Raw genomic sequence first — 16,630 nt, 5'->3', positions numbered from 1 at the left:
TAGGGACATCCTGGATCACTCCCTTATCGATGATTACAATCGGCAGGTAAGGGAGTCTGAGAACGCCAGGAGGCGTTCTTAGGAGGAGGGGTACTGTCACGGTAGATGTATTCGCTGGTTCCTTCTAGTCTTGTGTTTATGTTGTTGTATGAGTGCACGTGTGCAAGGGGCGTGTCTGTATGTCATTACCTGATCCACTCCAGCTGTTCATCATTACAATCACCAGCTGCAGTTCATCTCACCACGCTTCTTAAACTCACCGCTGTTCTCTCACCTTTGTCAGATCGTTGTTTGATGTTCCCCTGTCTTCTGGTTCGTGTTCCTGCCTGGTGTTTCCTGTTCGTCGTCTTCCGTGTGGATTTGGATCGTCTCACCGTTTGTCTGCACGTCACCGGTATTGACCATCGAAGTCCCTGCGTCACCTATCTCCACCTGGCTCACTGCACCCTGGACTTGTGTGTTTTGTGCTAAATAAATATTGTATTATACTCGCGATTGCTTCCTGTGTTTCTGCCTAACATGACAGATCCCTTAGAAGCATATGGAGTGATCCAGCTCTCAGATTTAATCACAAATATATTAATTTGTGTTCCGAAGATGAACGAAGGTCTTACGGGGAACAACATGAGGGAGAGTAATTACTGACAGAATTGACATTTTTAGGTGAACTATCCCTTTAAAGTGTAAATAGCAGGTTAACCACCACAACCAATTAATGTGTAGATTAAAGTGCTCAATATGTAAATATTTAAAAATGTCTGTCTTAAAATGCGTTAAAATAACATTTATTGGGGTTTCTTCAAAGGTAGCATGTTTTTTACCGTAACTGGGTTATGACGTGATAAGAGGGAGTAGCAACCCATACTCTGCTAGATTACTTCTGTTTGTGGCTTGACTATGGACAATTTTGAACCAGTCAGCCGTGAGAGAGGGGAGGAAATTGCCAGAAATCAAGGCCCTCAAAGAGTTATCAATGCTTGGTGTGAGGAAAGTGAGTGGAGGGTTGGCCAGGTGTCATGGTGAGTAGCTAGAGCTAGCCTAGGTTAACCTGGTGCTAACCCGGATAACATTAGGAAACAAGCCAAAGCTTTTTCAAAATCTTGTCGTCGTGTAGAATAGCAAGGAGGGACAACGACTGAAGACATTATTTACTTACATGGTGTTAGTGGTCCTAATCAGAGCTGTAGAGATGCACACACTGCACAGGCACAATGGCGCTTTTGCTGGCATCTGCTGACAGAACGCGATATTGCGTGTGCTAAATCACAACTAATTAGCGATGCTCATTGTCAGAAAGAAAAAAAGAGATCGATGTCCCTATCGCTGTGTTTGACAGGTGTTTGTGTGGACTCAGCAGTGGAGAGTATGTGCTGTCGTGAGGTGAACCCTATCGCTGTGTTTGACAGGTGTTTGTGTGGGCTCAGCAGTGGAGAGTATGTGCTGTCGTGAGGTGAACCCTATCGCTGTGTTTGACAGGTGTTTGTGTGGACTCAGCAGTGGAGAGTATGTGCTGTCGTGAGGTGAACCCTATCGCTGTGTTTGACAGGTGTTTGTGTGGGCTCAGCAGTGGAGAGTATGTGCTGTCGTGAGGTGAACCCTATCGCTGTGTTTGACAGGTGTTTGTGTGGACTCAGCAGTGGAGAGTATGTGCTGTCGTGAGGTGAACCCTATCGCTGTGTTTGACAGGTGTTTGTGTGGACTCAGCAGTGGAGAGTATGTGCTGTCGTGAGGTGAACCCTATCGCTGTGTTTGACAGGTGTTTGTGTGGACTCAGCAGTGGAGAGTATGTGCTGTCGTGAGGTGAACCCTATCGCTGTGTTTGACAGGTGTTTGTGTGGACTCAGCAGTGGAGAGTATGTGCTGTCGTGAGGTGAACCCTATCGCTGTGTTTGACAGGTGTTTGTGTGGACTCAGCAGTGGAGAGTATGTGCTGTCGTGAGGTGAACCCTATCGCTGTGTTTGACAGGTGTTTGTGTGGACTCAGCAGTGGAGAGTATGTGCTGTCGTGAGGTGAACCCTATCGCTGTGTTTGACAGGTGTTTGTGTGGACTCAGCAGTGGAGAGTATGTGCTGTCGTGAGGTGAACCCTATCGCTGTGTTTGACAGGTGTTTGTGTGGACTCAGCAGTGGAGAGTATGTGCTGTCGTGAGGTGAACCCTATCGCTGTGTTTGACAGGTGTTTGTGTGGGCTCAGCAGTGGAGAGTATGTGCTGTCGTGAGGTGAACCCTATCGCTGTGTTTGACAGGTGTTTGTGTGGACTCAGCAGTGGAGAGTATGTGCTGTCGTGAGGTGAACCCTATCGCTGTGTTTGACAGGTGTTTGTGTGGACTCAGCAGTGGAGAGTATGTGCTGTCGTGAGGTGAACGCGTGTGGAGTTTAGTGGAGCAGCTCGACCCGCGCAGCGACCGGTGTTCAGACGATTTGTGCTGCCTTGTCGAAAAATGCTACCCAATCGATCACAGAGAATGACGATTCCTTCTCTGTTGTTTCCATAATGGTGTAAATCTCACAATATTATGACATTGTTATTTCATTTAAAATGTGTATGGGGAGCATATTTTGATATTTTAAATGTACAATTATCACATTTGATAAAACAAGTAAAAATTGCATTATTGTATATTATATGAAATACAATTATAATAAAATTCAAAGTTATGAGTACTGTATACTGTACTGTCTGTTTTTATTTTTAAAATGGTGTGAAAAGTAAAAATTATCATCAAATAATCCATTAATCTGACGTGCCTCACGCTGCATCCTGGTTTTGACGCTGCCTGAACCCGTTTGTTTTGCGAATAGTTTACACTCATTTCAGGCAGAATCACGGTAATCTCATAGCCAGCACACACGAGTATGTTTACAATTGGGTTATTTCATTCATCAACACCATTTCTGCTTGCTGAGTTAGGTCTCCAATATAACTGCTATCCTACTTGCCGTTAGACTATCGCTAACTGTAGGCTTGGAGTCCCTTTTATGACGTCACGCCCGGCCTAGTGGAAGGGAGAGGGAGTGCTTAAAACCACTGTAAAAAGTTCCAACTTTTCATATTATATTCAGCATTTTGGTATAAAAAAACATACAAAACAATGGTGGGCGGTTCTTATCTTTATGTTTAATAAAAACATTGCATTATCTTTGTGAAAATTTTAATCTGCAATTTACAATTTAATGTAAATTAAATTGCAGCAATTCAGCAATTTGATAAGGCTGTTGTTTTCTAAGGTCAATGTTTGCCAGCCCTTGAAGTTAAAATATGACACAAATTGTGGATGTGTGAAAATAAGTTAATAAATCTTTATGCAATGTAAATTATTTGACTTTTTTTATTTATTAGATTTTGGATCAGATCAAATATTAAGCAATGTTCCTTGATAGGAAACATGTTTTATTAAATCCATATCTTTTTGTTTGTTTAAAATTAATAATTTATATTAACTTTTATTTTTAAAAATGATACATAATTGTTTAATTAAATCTCTATATATATATTGGATTGGAGAAAACAAATAATTTCTAATACATATTTCTTAAATGAGAAGTTTTGATTGATCAAAAATAAAACTTAAATTAATTGACTTTCTTCAACATGAAAAATGTACTTTGTACCAAGTTTTATAAAATAGTTTTCATAGACATAGACAATATTGGTTAGGGTAAGTTATTTATTTTTCATTGGTTCAACTTATAAAATATAGATGTGAACCATTACCCTAAACATTTTGAATTGGATGAATGAAAATATTTTTTCAGTGTACAAAATCGAGGTTTTGTATTAACAACTATGTCTCTATTTGTACAAAATGCTGCACATTCACGTGATTCTGGATTTTGCACACACAAGTTGTATTGTATTAGTTTAAATATAGGGACGCACATTTGTGAATTTGTCAAATAGATGTGTAGTTGTGCACACATTAATAATTAGCACCAGGCCTATTCATTTGTAGTTGTTTGTGTGTGGGTTGTGAAATGCTTAAAAACAGCAAAAATAAAGTCTCAAAATCCAAATGAATCATATGAGATTGACTCAGAAAAGACGTCAATGAATGCACGCGCGTCGCCTGATCCACACATGCACATCTTCTTTGTTGCACGCACAAATTATGATACACTAATACAAAAGAAAACATTTGTATTCACAAAAATGTCTCTGAATGTGTAGCAATTTGCACACGCAAGTTGAAAGGCATTTGGTTGTGGATAGTAAAACATATCTGCAACATTAATCAAGTTCATTGATAATTGTGCTTGCATGTGTTAATCATTTTGATACTATATTCATCCCATACTATAATCACAGTAGCAGTGCTGTATAAATACAGTACTTTATTGCAACAGTAAACGGTAAAAATCATATATATTACTTGCTTTAATTTTACTGCAATTAGTTGCCAGGAATTTCCTGTAAAATTACAATAAATTGTTAACCGTGTGTGTTTAATTGGGGCTGGAGTTGAACTCTGCAGGACTGGACACCCCTGTGCTAAATGGTTGCTAGGGTACTCTGTTTGGTTGCTAGGTAGTGGCTTGGCAATTGCCAGTGATAATGAAACTCCAACGGCTGCTTGTCAGAATGAGTGATATAATCCAAGCGCAATCCCTTTATGACATTCAGATTTGAAGATATCCCTCTTTGGGGTTGGGTTGCTAGGGTGCTTGACCATGGTTGCTATGGCAGGGCTATGAAGTGTTGAAGGTGATTTGTGATTGGCTGTTTGCTGCCCACCCTCATGTTTCTATGACACTTCTATCCCAAGATATCACATTTGATCTCTTTTAATGGAAGTCTATGGAACTTATTGCTAGGGTGCTCTGAATGGTTGCTAGGGCTTGATTGCTTCACAATGATCCTGAGAGACTGATTGGTTGCCTGAGTGAAATAAACCCCGCCCCCTTGTCTCTATGACACTGTGATCCAGTTATGTGCAATACAAAATTCTTATGCAAAAATAGTAGAAAAAGATCCTTGATCATTTAGTATTTGGATCACTTGATTGCATTTATGCAGTACATTATACCAAACTCTCAAAAACATATATAAATTAATTAATAAATGTTTGACGATGAATTTGGGAAATTAAAATAATTAAAATAAATAATTATGTCATTAAAAATTAATGGTTTTTACTCACCCATGTATTTTCTTAAATGTTGTACAACTAAAAACAGAAAGTATAAAGTTATAAAGGGTTCATAACATAATTGCTCTTTAGATCAATAATTGTAATAATTATAATAAAATATAATTAATTATATATATGAATGCACAGCGTATTCATTCATTGTTTGGCAAAATAATTCAAAAGTAATTAAAATTTTAATAAAGGCATATAACAAAAATTCACCTTGTGTTATAATAATCTTCGGACTTTGTAAAAGATGATCATATTCTAAAGAAAATTCAGAGAAATATGTGAAAATAACATACATAATTGTTTATAACTCTGACAAACAAGTTATGATCATTTTATAGGCTGTTAACATCACACAAGTACATCTGAGACTAATTAAATATTCATTATATAAAGAACTGATTACAAGCATCACAAGATACAACAAATGTTTTAAATGAATACACACAGTCTGAAAACAGACCTTAAATTATTACTCACCCGCGTGTTTTAAATGTGGGCCAGCTAAAAACAGAAATGATGACATTATAACAGAATATAACAGCTCATAACAGAATTCATCTCTAGATCAATAATGAAATCAGTAATTTTAATCACATTTGAAGAGCAACAAAATCCAAGAAGACTTTATAACTTATAATAAATGTATCTTATAATAAAATATAATGACTTGTATAGATATATATATGAATGCACAGTATTCATTAATTGTTTTGCAAAATAATTCAAAAGTAATTCATATTTTAATAAAGCATAAACAAATTCACCTTGTGTTATAATAATCTTCTGACTTTGTAAAAGTTGATCACGTTCTAAAGAAAATTCAGAGAAATATGTGAAAATAACATTGAAAATACATAATTTTTTATAACTCTGACAAACAAGTTATGATCATTTAGTTGTTTATAGGATGTTAACATCACACAAGTACATCTGTGACTAAACATTCATTATATAAACAACTGATTACCATTTACAGGACCCAAGATACACCAAAAACTAAATAAATACACACAGTCTGTTAAGTAGATATTTTATGGCTGTAAACAGACTTTAAATGAACAATGAATTATTAACTGAAATAAGACACATTCACCATGTTGTATTCTGTTCTTACCGTTCTGTAGTCGATCGTGTGCTGAAGAAAATTTACAGCAAAGACAAGAGAAAACAGCATTAAATATATAGCTTACACACATATATTTCCTACAATAGTGTTTGCATGTTTCAATTTGATAAGGTAGACCCATGGCAAGCCATTTTAGCTTAAATTGTACCCAGCGTTACTCGTCGTAATTGCATTTTTACTAGTAAGAATTACAATTAGAGAGCTCTACAATTAAATTATTACTAGTAGCAATTACAATTAGAGAGCTCTACAAATGAATTCTTACTAGTCATAAGTCTCCATTGACTTCCATTCATTTTTAATTACGGAGCTCTACAATTGAATTTCTAGTAGTAAGAGTGCAATTAGCTCTTTAATTCAATTAATGTAATTGTTACTATTAATAATTGAATCATGGGTGGTGATGGCGCAGGGGATAAGACACATGCCTTTGGTGTGAGAGACCCGGGTTCGAATCCACTGTGAGACACCAATGTGTCCCTGAGGAAGACACTTAACCACTAGTTGCTCCAGAGGCGTGCGAAATATAGCCTATATATATATATATAAATATAGCCTCTGAAATATAGCAATTGTAAGTCGCTTTGGATAAAAGCGTCAGCTAAATATAAATTAGAGAGCTCTAATTGTAATTGCTACTAGTAACAATACACTTGCATCGAGTAACGCTGGGTACAATTTAATCTAATGTGACAGATTGAAATATGTATTTGATAAATCTGTGAAACATTTACAGCACTATAGTCACTATTTTGAATGTGTGTAAAAGGGTTCATAAAAATGTAAATAATTAATTTGTATGTAATTTTGGGTTCATCTGCGATCTATTAGTTTGGCACAATGCGACGTGCGATCGATTAGCCTTGTCTTGTTGAACACTAGTAGGGGAGAAACATCAGCGAGTTTTGTGTTTAATCTTCTCCCGCTATTCAGGTATTAATTCCAATCATTTGTTAATTTAATGTTGTATAATGTTTAAGAGTGTGCAGATGTGAGTTTTCTACTGATTGTGTGTTAAGCTAAATGTTTTAAAGCTCATTAGTTCAGAGGTGCGTGAGCTCAGAGCTCATTTTGAGCATTAATGGTGCGAGGCCTACAATGTGAATGTGGCACGTATGTTTGTATTTAATGTTTAATTCTCTATATTTAGTGCTGATTGTTTGATTCAGGGTTATTGAAAAATGTAAATGTGAAAAGTGAATGAGAAAAATAATTTTAGAGATCTATGCATTTTCAGATAAAACAATTACTTAAAAGAGTGTATTTATTACATGTTTAGAATATGTTGCTACTAGTTTATGCATCTATCTAAGGAGTTGATGTCCAGATAATTATAAAATGCCTTAAAAATACTTAATTGTATTTTTTGTACACTTTAAATAGTGTTGTGGATTAGAAGTGCACATTAATAACAGCACATGTGACCAACTGTTAAAGGTGCAATGTGTAAACATTTTGAGTATCTATTAACAGAAATGCAATATGACATCCATAACTATGTGTTCAGTGGTGCATAAAGAACTTACTTAATAAACCGTAATGTTTTTATGACCCTAGAATGAGGCATTTATATCTACATAGGCGCGGGAATCCCCTTCTATGAAGGTCGACATATTGTGACGTCATGTTTCTACCGTAGCCGAACGCGAACACACAGCGTTACAGAGCGCGTTTCGTCACTACCTTGAAAGAGAAGCCGCAGAAAGCTAGAAGCTAGCCATAAACACCGTGAGTAGTGACTTTTCCCTTGTCAGTGGTGTAAAATATGTAGTTGGATTGTTTCATGTAACTTAATTCTTCTCCCTCGCTGTGTTATGGCTTTGCTATGTGGGGATAAATGTGCTGGTTACGTTCGTGAGACAGCTGATTAGTACTCTTGTCATTGACCGTAAAACAGTTACAGGAATCACCAACCCGTCGATCTTGGAAGCATTTTAAGTCGATCGAGTTTCCAAAATCAGAGAAAAAAAGCCTATTGTGTGTATTAAATGGTGTCTAGGGGATGCGAGGCGCGCGCGCTGTTACAATCACGTTATTTTTGCCGCAAGCACCTTTGGGCTCATGCGGACGCGTCGAGTTTAAACAAGGCTTTACGCTTCAATCAGCTCAGCCACAGTAACAGCTCATATTAGCCAGCTAAACTTTTACTACCCTGTTAGAAAAAATATATAGTTGCATAGTAGTGTTGTCAAAAATATCGATATTTCGATAAATATCGATACTGAAATATCTGAACGGTACCAATACTAATTTCCCGAAGTATCGATACACCAATACTAGCCGAGCAGTCACTTTCACTTCTCTCCAAAGGCGCGTTGACAAACACCACACGTGACGCACTCGTCTCATTCGCTCTGGTTAAATAGCAAAAGTGAATGGAAAGATGGCGAGTGCGGCGTCCCCGCGACCGGCTTTGGTTGATTGATAATAGGGCTGCAACAACTAATCGATAAAATCGATTATAATCGATTATGAAAATCGTTGTCAACGAATGTCATTATCGATTAGTTGGTCTGCTTACGTCACGGGGAGCGTTTACTGGTACGCACACACACGCAAGGTCTCTCTCCCTCAGGCGCTCTGCCGAGCGCGCGCGCTACACGGTTTGGAGCAGTCTCTTCTGTCTCGCATGCGCGCTCTTGCTTGCGCGCTCTAGATTGCGCGGGCATCAGGGAGCCGCAATCAATATGCGGGAGACTCCCGGGACTTCCGGGATGTCTGTATTTTGTCTCGAGCATCAGGTTGTGCAATCAGTTCGCTCGCAACGTAAGTGATGGATTAAAATAGCGCTACCGCCGAAATAGGTTAAATTAAAACGGTGTTTACAAAGTGAAGCATTAAATACAAAGGCAGTTAATAACAGCAGCAGTAAAATATTGTTTTTTAGTCCCTGTACTCAGTGGTTTTCAGCGAATGCTTGTGCACTAATGCATAATTTCTCCTGTCCTTTACTCAAGCCTGTTAGCTTGCTGGGTAACGTTACCTCCATTCCGTTCTCTTTTTATAGCATTTGTCTACTAAGTTTTAATTGTTTTTCAAACGCGATCTACTGCGGCTCTACATTCACACAATTGTTTTCAGTCTTTCTATATTTATTTAATCAATTTATCCTTATATTATATTCTTTTATATATTATATATATAATATATATTATATTCTTTATCCTTATATTCCTTATATATAATTAATTTTAAATAAAAATTAAATGAATTATATATTTTAGATGTTTTTAGTTTGTTTTTAGTTCAGATATTCACATCTGAACAACATGTCTGTGTAAATTTGTTTTAACAAAAATTGTGTTAAAACATAATATGTTGGATATCATTTTTTTAACAATAATCATGTTTGTCAACTTGCCATCAGCAATTATCATTAAAAACAATGCAAATATTGATATAAGTAAAACTCAATATGTGGCTTTTGCACTTTTTAAAGTACACTTTTACACATAAATACCCTGATTTACGGTTTTAGTTAGTTATAATAAAAAAAAAAATCTAATTTAATTTCTATCCGATTAATCGATTAATCGAAAAAATAATCGTCCGATTAATCGATTATCAAAATAATCGTTAGTTGCAGCCCTAATTGATAAAGAACACCGCGAGCGGGCATGTCGGAGTCGGAGAATGGCGTGGACAGGACACGCGCTACACACCGCGAGCGGGCATGTCGGAGAATAGCGCGGACACGCGCTTCACACTGCGAGCGGGCTGCGGGCACCCAAAAGATTGTTTGACTATCAATATCCCTCTCATCACTCATTTTGTTAAATTATTTTATAGATGAAAACAGACTTAAGGAATTGGCTCCAGGGGTACCATTTAGCAGCATATGCTCAGCATCAGGGGTGTTTGTTTTTTGGACAGACCTGCACCACTGCTAAAAACATCCTAAAACACTGTAACTCTTCTCATTTTAACTTTTCTGAAACATTAACCAAGATGGCCTAGTATTGTTGTTGATATGAGTCTGTGTTTCGTTTTTCACTGTAATTCTTAAAGTTAACATAATCTGACTGAGGAATCGTAGACAAGTAAATATTGTAACTGTGGTCAGATGTAAATTAACTTGTGTCTGTTTAACTTTATTCAAAAATTATTATTTAATTCTGCAATTTGCCTTCATTAGCGATTATCATCAATTTGATTACACATATACTAATTAAACTAAACTGAGCTAGACAATGGCATCTCTGAATTCAATAATGAAATGCCTTTAACTGAAAATTGAATGTTTAACCTTATTATTATACATTACTGACACTCTATCCTCCAATTTGATACAGTTAAGTGCTTCGACACAATCTGTATTATTAAAAGCAATATATAAATTAAGGTAACTTGACTAGATGCTGATCCAGTGAGCATTGTTTCCGCGTGTGATGCACACACGTTTGCGTTTAAATCTGTTCATCAAATTAAGTTAATGTATTAACCAGCATTTATGACCGATGACCAATGCATTTGTTACAGTATATTTTAATCTTTGATAACAGTAGGTAATAAAAACACAACGGATCATGTTAGCTCTGGTCCAATGAAAAAATATTAACAGATAGAACTCAGGACATTTTTGTTCATGTAAAATATACCTCATTGTCATGTTCTAGACTTGTAATATTTAGCTTTAAATAAAAAAAAGACCCCCTTAATATTGTGGCAGTTTTTTTCTCTGTGGTATCGAAAATGGTATCGAATATCGATATTTTTCAAGGTATCGTATCGAAGTTAGAAATTCTGGTATCGTGACAACACTATTGCATAGTTTCATGTGGTTCTTCTCCCTCGCTGTATTATGGGTTTGCTATGTGGGGAGAAATGTGCTGGTTACATTTGTGAGACAATCAACTAATTACTATTATTATATTATATATTAAGACCCTTGATCCTCACCTGACTATGGCTTTGTAAACTTTATCCATGATGTGGTTTATAATGGACTGTGGTACAGAAACTTGGTTTACTCTGGCTATTCTCTGCCGTCTCAGACGACGATGTTTGTCCGGTTTGAGACACGGTAGCTTCTTGAAAGGGAGGGGTGAGCGGTGGGCTGAGCCCTCAGTGTAAACTCGCAACCGAACCGCTAGATGTTGCTAAAAGTCACACACTGCACCTTTAAATGTGTTTATGTTTTCAGATAGAAGGGGAATGATGCTGTTTTGAAAAGTTGTTTATTGTCAATTGCTACAAGATTCCACATAAAGTTCACAGTGGGGAAACATCAGCGAGTTTTGTGTTTAATCTTCTCTATTCAGGGGTACAACACTAAAACGGCTTGCCATAGAGAGCCTAAGCCCCTCCCCCTTCCGGTGGACCATGGGACATTATTTCAGAAAAATATTGTATGGTAGTCAATGGCGAGAGACAACAAATATTTGGATCCGTTTAAATTGTGCCCTGAATTACACATATGATGTTTGTCAATTTAAAAGATACATTTTAAAGTCAAGAAAGTGGCAGTTTGATGTAAAACTGTTGAGGTATAAGACTGTGAAAATACGCAATTACAAAGACTACAAACCCAAAAGACGCACATGTGACGTCATACCTTTTCTCTCAATGAATGAAGCTAACTTTACTGATGCTAACTTTACTGAAGCTAACTTTACTGAAGCTAACGTCTGTCATGTTTTCTATAGTCTAACGTTATAATCGTAATCATGCCTGTGTGTTTTGTACCAGACTGCACACACACGAGCTTGGTGACGTACACAGTGCGAGACGAGAGATGTCGTTCATTGAGCGATTTTCACATAAAACTAAATGTTACTCTTCAGTTTTATGACAAACGGCGACTTTCTTGACTTTCATAATTATCTTTTAAATTGACAATCATCCAGTGGCGGTTCTAGACCATTTCAACTGGGGGGCCAAGCTGGGGCCAGTTGTACTGTTACAGGGGCCAGTTACATTTAGACCTTATTGTTGTCATATCATTTTCTGCACTGCACTGCAGGCATTAACAGGCAAAATACCATGTTTCAACAATGTATTTGCATTTCCATTATATTTTTACATGTGCATTACATATTCAGTATTAGTCACAGTAACTGTAATTGACATGATGTCCTTCTTTCTCTTCATTTTGGTGAGAACTATAGAGCAAAAGCAATGGGGACCAAGAAGCTTATTAATTCATTTACTGAAATTAACTGACTTGCTAGGTAACTGTGTCTAACTGTTTACAGGGTTCCTGCACACTTTTTAAAGTCGAATGTAAGGCTTTTTAAGACCTGAAGAAATCAAAATTAACACCGTACATTAGGGGTGTGCAATATTGACAAAAATGTATCTCAATGTTTTCAGCGTTTTGTTGATAATAATTAAATGATATTTTACTGATTGTGTTTGTGTGCTGGTGCAATGGCTGGTTTAGGCCTGTTGTTGACAGCTGACTCACGAAGATATTCATTTTTTTCATATTCTATGCAGTCGTCAGTTCACAGCAGTGACAGAAATTAATTTTTTAATTAATGTGCAATATTTGACACCTTAAATTGATTTCCAGGGGCATTTTCACCTATATAGGGACATTCTTTCTAAACTTATTTAGAGTTATGCATCACCTTTTATGTCAAATACTAACATTCAAATTATACGGTAATTATACTTATTTATGCAATAATACTTAATTATACAATAATTATACAGTACAACTGTTACCAGTCAAATTAATTAATTCAATCAAAATCCATCTTTGCAGTGCAGAGGAGACACAGAAGCGGCATTAATATATTTACACTCCATTTACAATTTACAAATCTCTCGCGTGCAGGAGACAGACGTTATTCTGCCGCGATACCCGCGAATATGATGCGAATTGTCACGTGAACAAGCAAATCCGCAAAGAATAAAATAATAATAATACGCTAATTAGATAGACATATCTAAATGATTTCCAAATTAAAACTAAGTCAAAGTGTCATCTAAAATTTAAAACCTTTCATAGGTAAAATAAGACTTTATAAGACTTGTTATGGCCTTATATTTTAAAAATCTAATTTAAGACTTTTTAAGATAATCCGCGGGAACCCTGTTTAACTTTACAACTCGTTTACTGAATGTGCTTTAAGTAAAAACACTCAGCACCATGAGTTTGTGGATCATATATTTTATCCTTTTTCAAACTCCCACAAACCAGGGGCGTGTCCAGAATTTTATATTTGGGGTGGCAGGGGGGGGTCTTCCAATAGTATAAGTAAAAAAAAATGTTATACCGGTTATGAGGGACATATGCTCATTTTCATGAATTGCTGAAACACAAGATTTTTGGTCAATGAAGTTTTAATCAGGCTACTTGTCCGGTCAGGCAAGTAAATTCCTCTTTCACTTGCCCCTTCAAAAATCCTCTTGTGTCGTGGACAAGCGTTATAGTGTAATGAGCTAACGTTAGTGCATTGATTGAAAATAACTCATTGTAATATAACCACAAGTAGCCTACCTACAGCTCAGGTAACTTATTTAGATTAATGAGATATAGACACATAATTGACTTTACCTGCTTATGCGCATCAAAATGTGAAATAAAACTAAACTTCTAGCTTCAGCTTGGTAATGTGGTATTTTTGGTGGAAAAAGTTAAGGAGTGGGGGAGGGGTGAAGATAAGCCAGTGACATACGATCTAACACTGTCCCAATAAATATATTTAGCTCATGCATACATTTTGTTGCTCTGCAATTTTAATATTTGCTTAGGCTAATATTTGATTTGATAGCCTAGATTTAGTCTACATTTTCATAGCAATTAGTCATTAATCCGCAACCAAGTCTATTGTTAAAATAATTATCTTAAGATGTTACAACTAAAATGTCAACCATTTAAAAAATGAATAAAAAGCTTTTAACATATTAATTAAAAACATTTATATAATTAACATCTTCAATGCATTGTGCTGATTTGGCTATTTCTCCACATGCATGCACGTTTTGTCTCCTGAAATCACCGTGAAAACAAAATTTTACATTTCCTTTCATATGCGTGGAGATTCTCACAACTATACTCATCTCTGGACAAAACAAGCGCGTTCTTCTTCTCGAGTCCGACACTGCAGTGACTGCAGCGCCGCTCTGTGCTGTGGATTCATACCGATCTGCCTTTTACACTGAGCCGCTGCAGGGGCGGGAATGGACTTTATCTACAAGAAGACAACGTATTTAAAACAAACTATAGTGAATTATAGATCATATTTGATGTGCTTTCCATGACCCAATTGATCGAAGATTAACTTTTCCTTTTTTTTTTTATAAAAGCCGATGGGGGGGAAGGAAGCCGATGCCCCTGCATAAACCAAAACCGAAAATTGTTTGTACATTACATCAGTATCTGAGCTGTCATCTGGGGTGGCAAATGGGGTGGCAAAGCTAATTTTTAGGGTGGCAGCTGCCACCCCGTGCCACCCTTGTGGCAACGCCCCTGCCACAAACTAACAAACGGCCAGGTTAAGATTAGCTGATCTAACGTTACACTTCTGTAAGTCTTTCTGTAAGTACACTTCTGTAAGTACACTTCTGTAAGTACACTTCTGAACACTTTACTCACCTCTATATATCTTTCTTTGCTTGAACTATAATATTCGCGCAAAACTTCCACCAACTTCTGAATAGAAAAAACCCTGCAGATGATGTGCAACGATACTGTTGTGTCCCGCTTTAAGTAGTCCCTCTAGAAGAACATGTGTGTGTTACATTTGTGTTCCTGCGGCCACTGTCAAATAACGGATGTAAAAAACAACGATAGCAAAAAACAGTTTTGTAAAAATTATCCCACACTCCACATTTAGGGGGGCCACAAGGGGGGCCAAGCTTGTTGTCACAGGGGCACGGCCCCCCCGCCACTGCAAACATCATATGTGTAATTCAGGGCACAGTTCAGACGGAATAAAAAGAAGATAAGATTGTCTCTCGCCATTGACTACCATACATATTACCAAAAAATACCCCCCATCCCCCCCCCCCCCATATGTCATATGTAAAATAATGACTTTTTTTTAACCTAAAACCGCGTAAACACATTGCATTAAACCAAATACACAAAATAATGTTATTTTTAGAACCATCATATGACCCCTTTAATAAATAAAGACAAATTCACCATGTTGTATTCTGCTCTTCTCATCCTGAATGCTTCTCTTCTCATTCTGTAGTCGATCGTGTGCTGAAGAAAATTTACAACAAAGACAAGAGAAAACAGCATTAAATATATAGCTTACACACATATATTTCCTTCAATAGTGTTTGAATGTTTCAAATTGATAAGGTAGACCCATGGCAAGCCATTTTAGCTTAAATTGTACCCAGTGTTACTTGTTGTAATTGCATTTTTACTAGTAAGAATTCAATTAGAGAGCTCTACAATTCAATTCTTACTAGTAGCAATTACAATTAGAGAGCTCTACAAATGAATTTTTACTAGTCATATGTCTCCATTGACTTCCATTCATTTTTAATTACGGAGCTCTACAATTGAATTGTTACTAGTAAGAATGCATTTACAAAGCTCTCTAATTTAATTTTTACTAGTAAAAAAAAAAAATTAAAGATATGTATAATTGCTGAGCTCTGTGATTTAATTAAAGAGCTCTGCAATTGCATTCTTACTAACAATTCAATTGTAGAGTTCCGTGATTAAAAATGAATGGAAGTCAATGGAGACTTATGACTAGTAAAAATTCATTTGTAGAGCTCTCTAATTGTAATTGCTACTAGTAAGAATTGAATTGTAGAGCTCTCTAATTGAATTCTTACTAGTAACAATGCACTTGCAACATGAGGGAGAGTAATTACTGACAGCATTTTCATTTTTGGGTGAACTATCCCTTTAAATAGTGTTGTGGACTAGAAGTGCACATTAATAACCGCACATGTGACCAACTGTTAAATGTGTTTATGTTTTCAGATAGAAGGGGAATGATGCTGTTTTGAAAAGTTGTTTATTGTCAATTGCTACAAGATTCCACATAAAGTTCGCAGTGAAGGGAAACATCAGCGAGTTTTGTGTTTAATCTTCTCTATTCAGGGGTACAACACTAAAACGGCTGCCATAGAGAGCCTAAGCCCCTCCCCCTTCCGGTGGACCATGGGACCTTATTTCGGAAAAATATTGTATGGTAGTCAATGGCGAGAGACAACAAATATTTGGATCCTGTTTGAATTGTGCACTGAATTACACATATGATGTTTGTCAATTTAAAAGATACATTTTAAAATCAAGAAAGTGGCAGTTTGATGTAAAACTGTTGAGGTATAAGACTGTGAAAATACCTAATTACAAAGACTACAAACCCAAAAGACGCGCATGTGACGTCATACCTTTTCTCTCAATGAATGAAGCTAACTTTACTGAAGCTAACTTTACTG

At 36.6% G+C, this 16,630-nt stretch overlaps 1 protein-coding gene across 1 annotated transcript in view; it reads right to left on the bottom strand.

Annotated features, from left to right (window-relative positions):
• LOC143731496 (butyrophilin subfamily 2 member A1-like) overlaps positions 1–16,630 on the bottom strand; it is a 75,767-nt gene that overhangs the window by 38,315 nt on the left and 20,822 nt on the right. Inside the window, exons 9-14 of the mRNA XM_077222454.1 lie at positions 15,366–15,428; positions 6,257–6,277; positions 5,907–5,951; positions 5,620–5,643; positions 5,353–5,397; positions 5,140–5,166 (exon numbers count right to left, since the gene is read on the bottom strand). Coding sequence (XP_077078569.1) covers positions 5,140–5,166; positions 5,353–5,397; positions 5,620–5,643; positions 5,907–5,951; positions 6,257–6,277; positions 15,366–15,428 — 225 coding nt within the window. The remainder of the gene's footprint in view (positions 1–5,139; positions 5,167–5,352; positions 5,398–5,619; positions 5,644–5,906; positions 5,952–6,256; positions 6,278–15,365; positions 15,429–16,630) is intronic.

Source organism: Siphateles boraxobius, unplaced genomic scaffold (assembly GCF_051911475.1).
Source record: "Siphateles boraxobius isolate OS27281-9 unplaced genomic scaffold, OSU_SipBor_1 87, whole genome shotgun sequence".
In the NCBI taxonomy this organism is placed as follows: Eukaryota; Metazoa; Chordata; class Actinopteri; order Cypriniformes; family Leuciscidae; genus Siphateles; species Siphateles boraxobius.
This window is presented reverse-complemented; position numbering and strand designations above follow the sequence as displayed.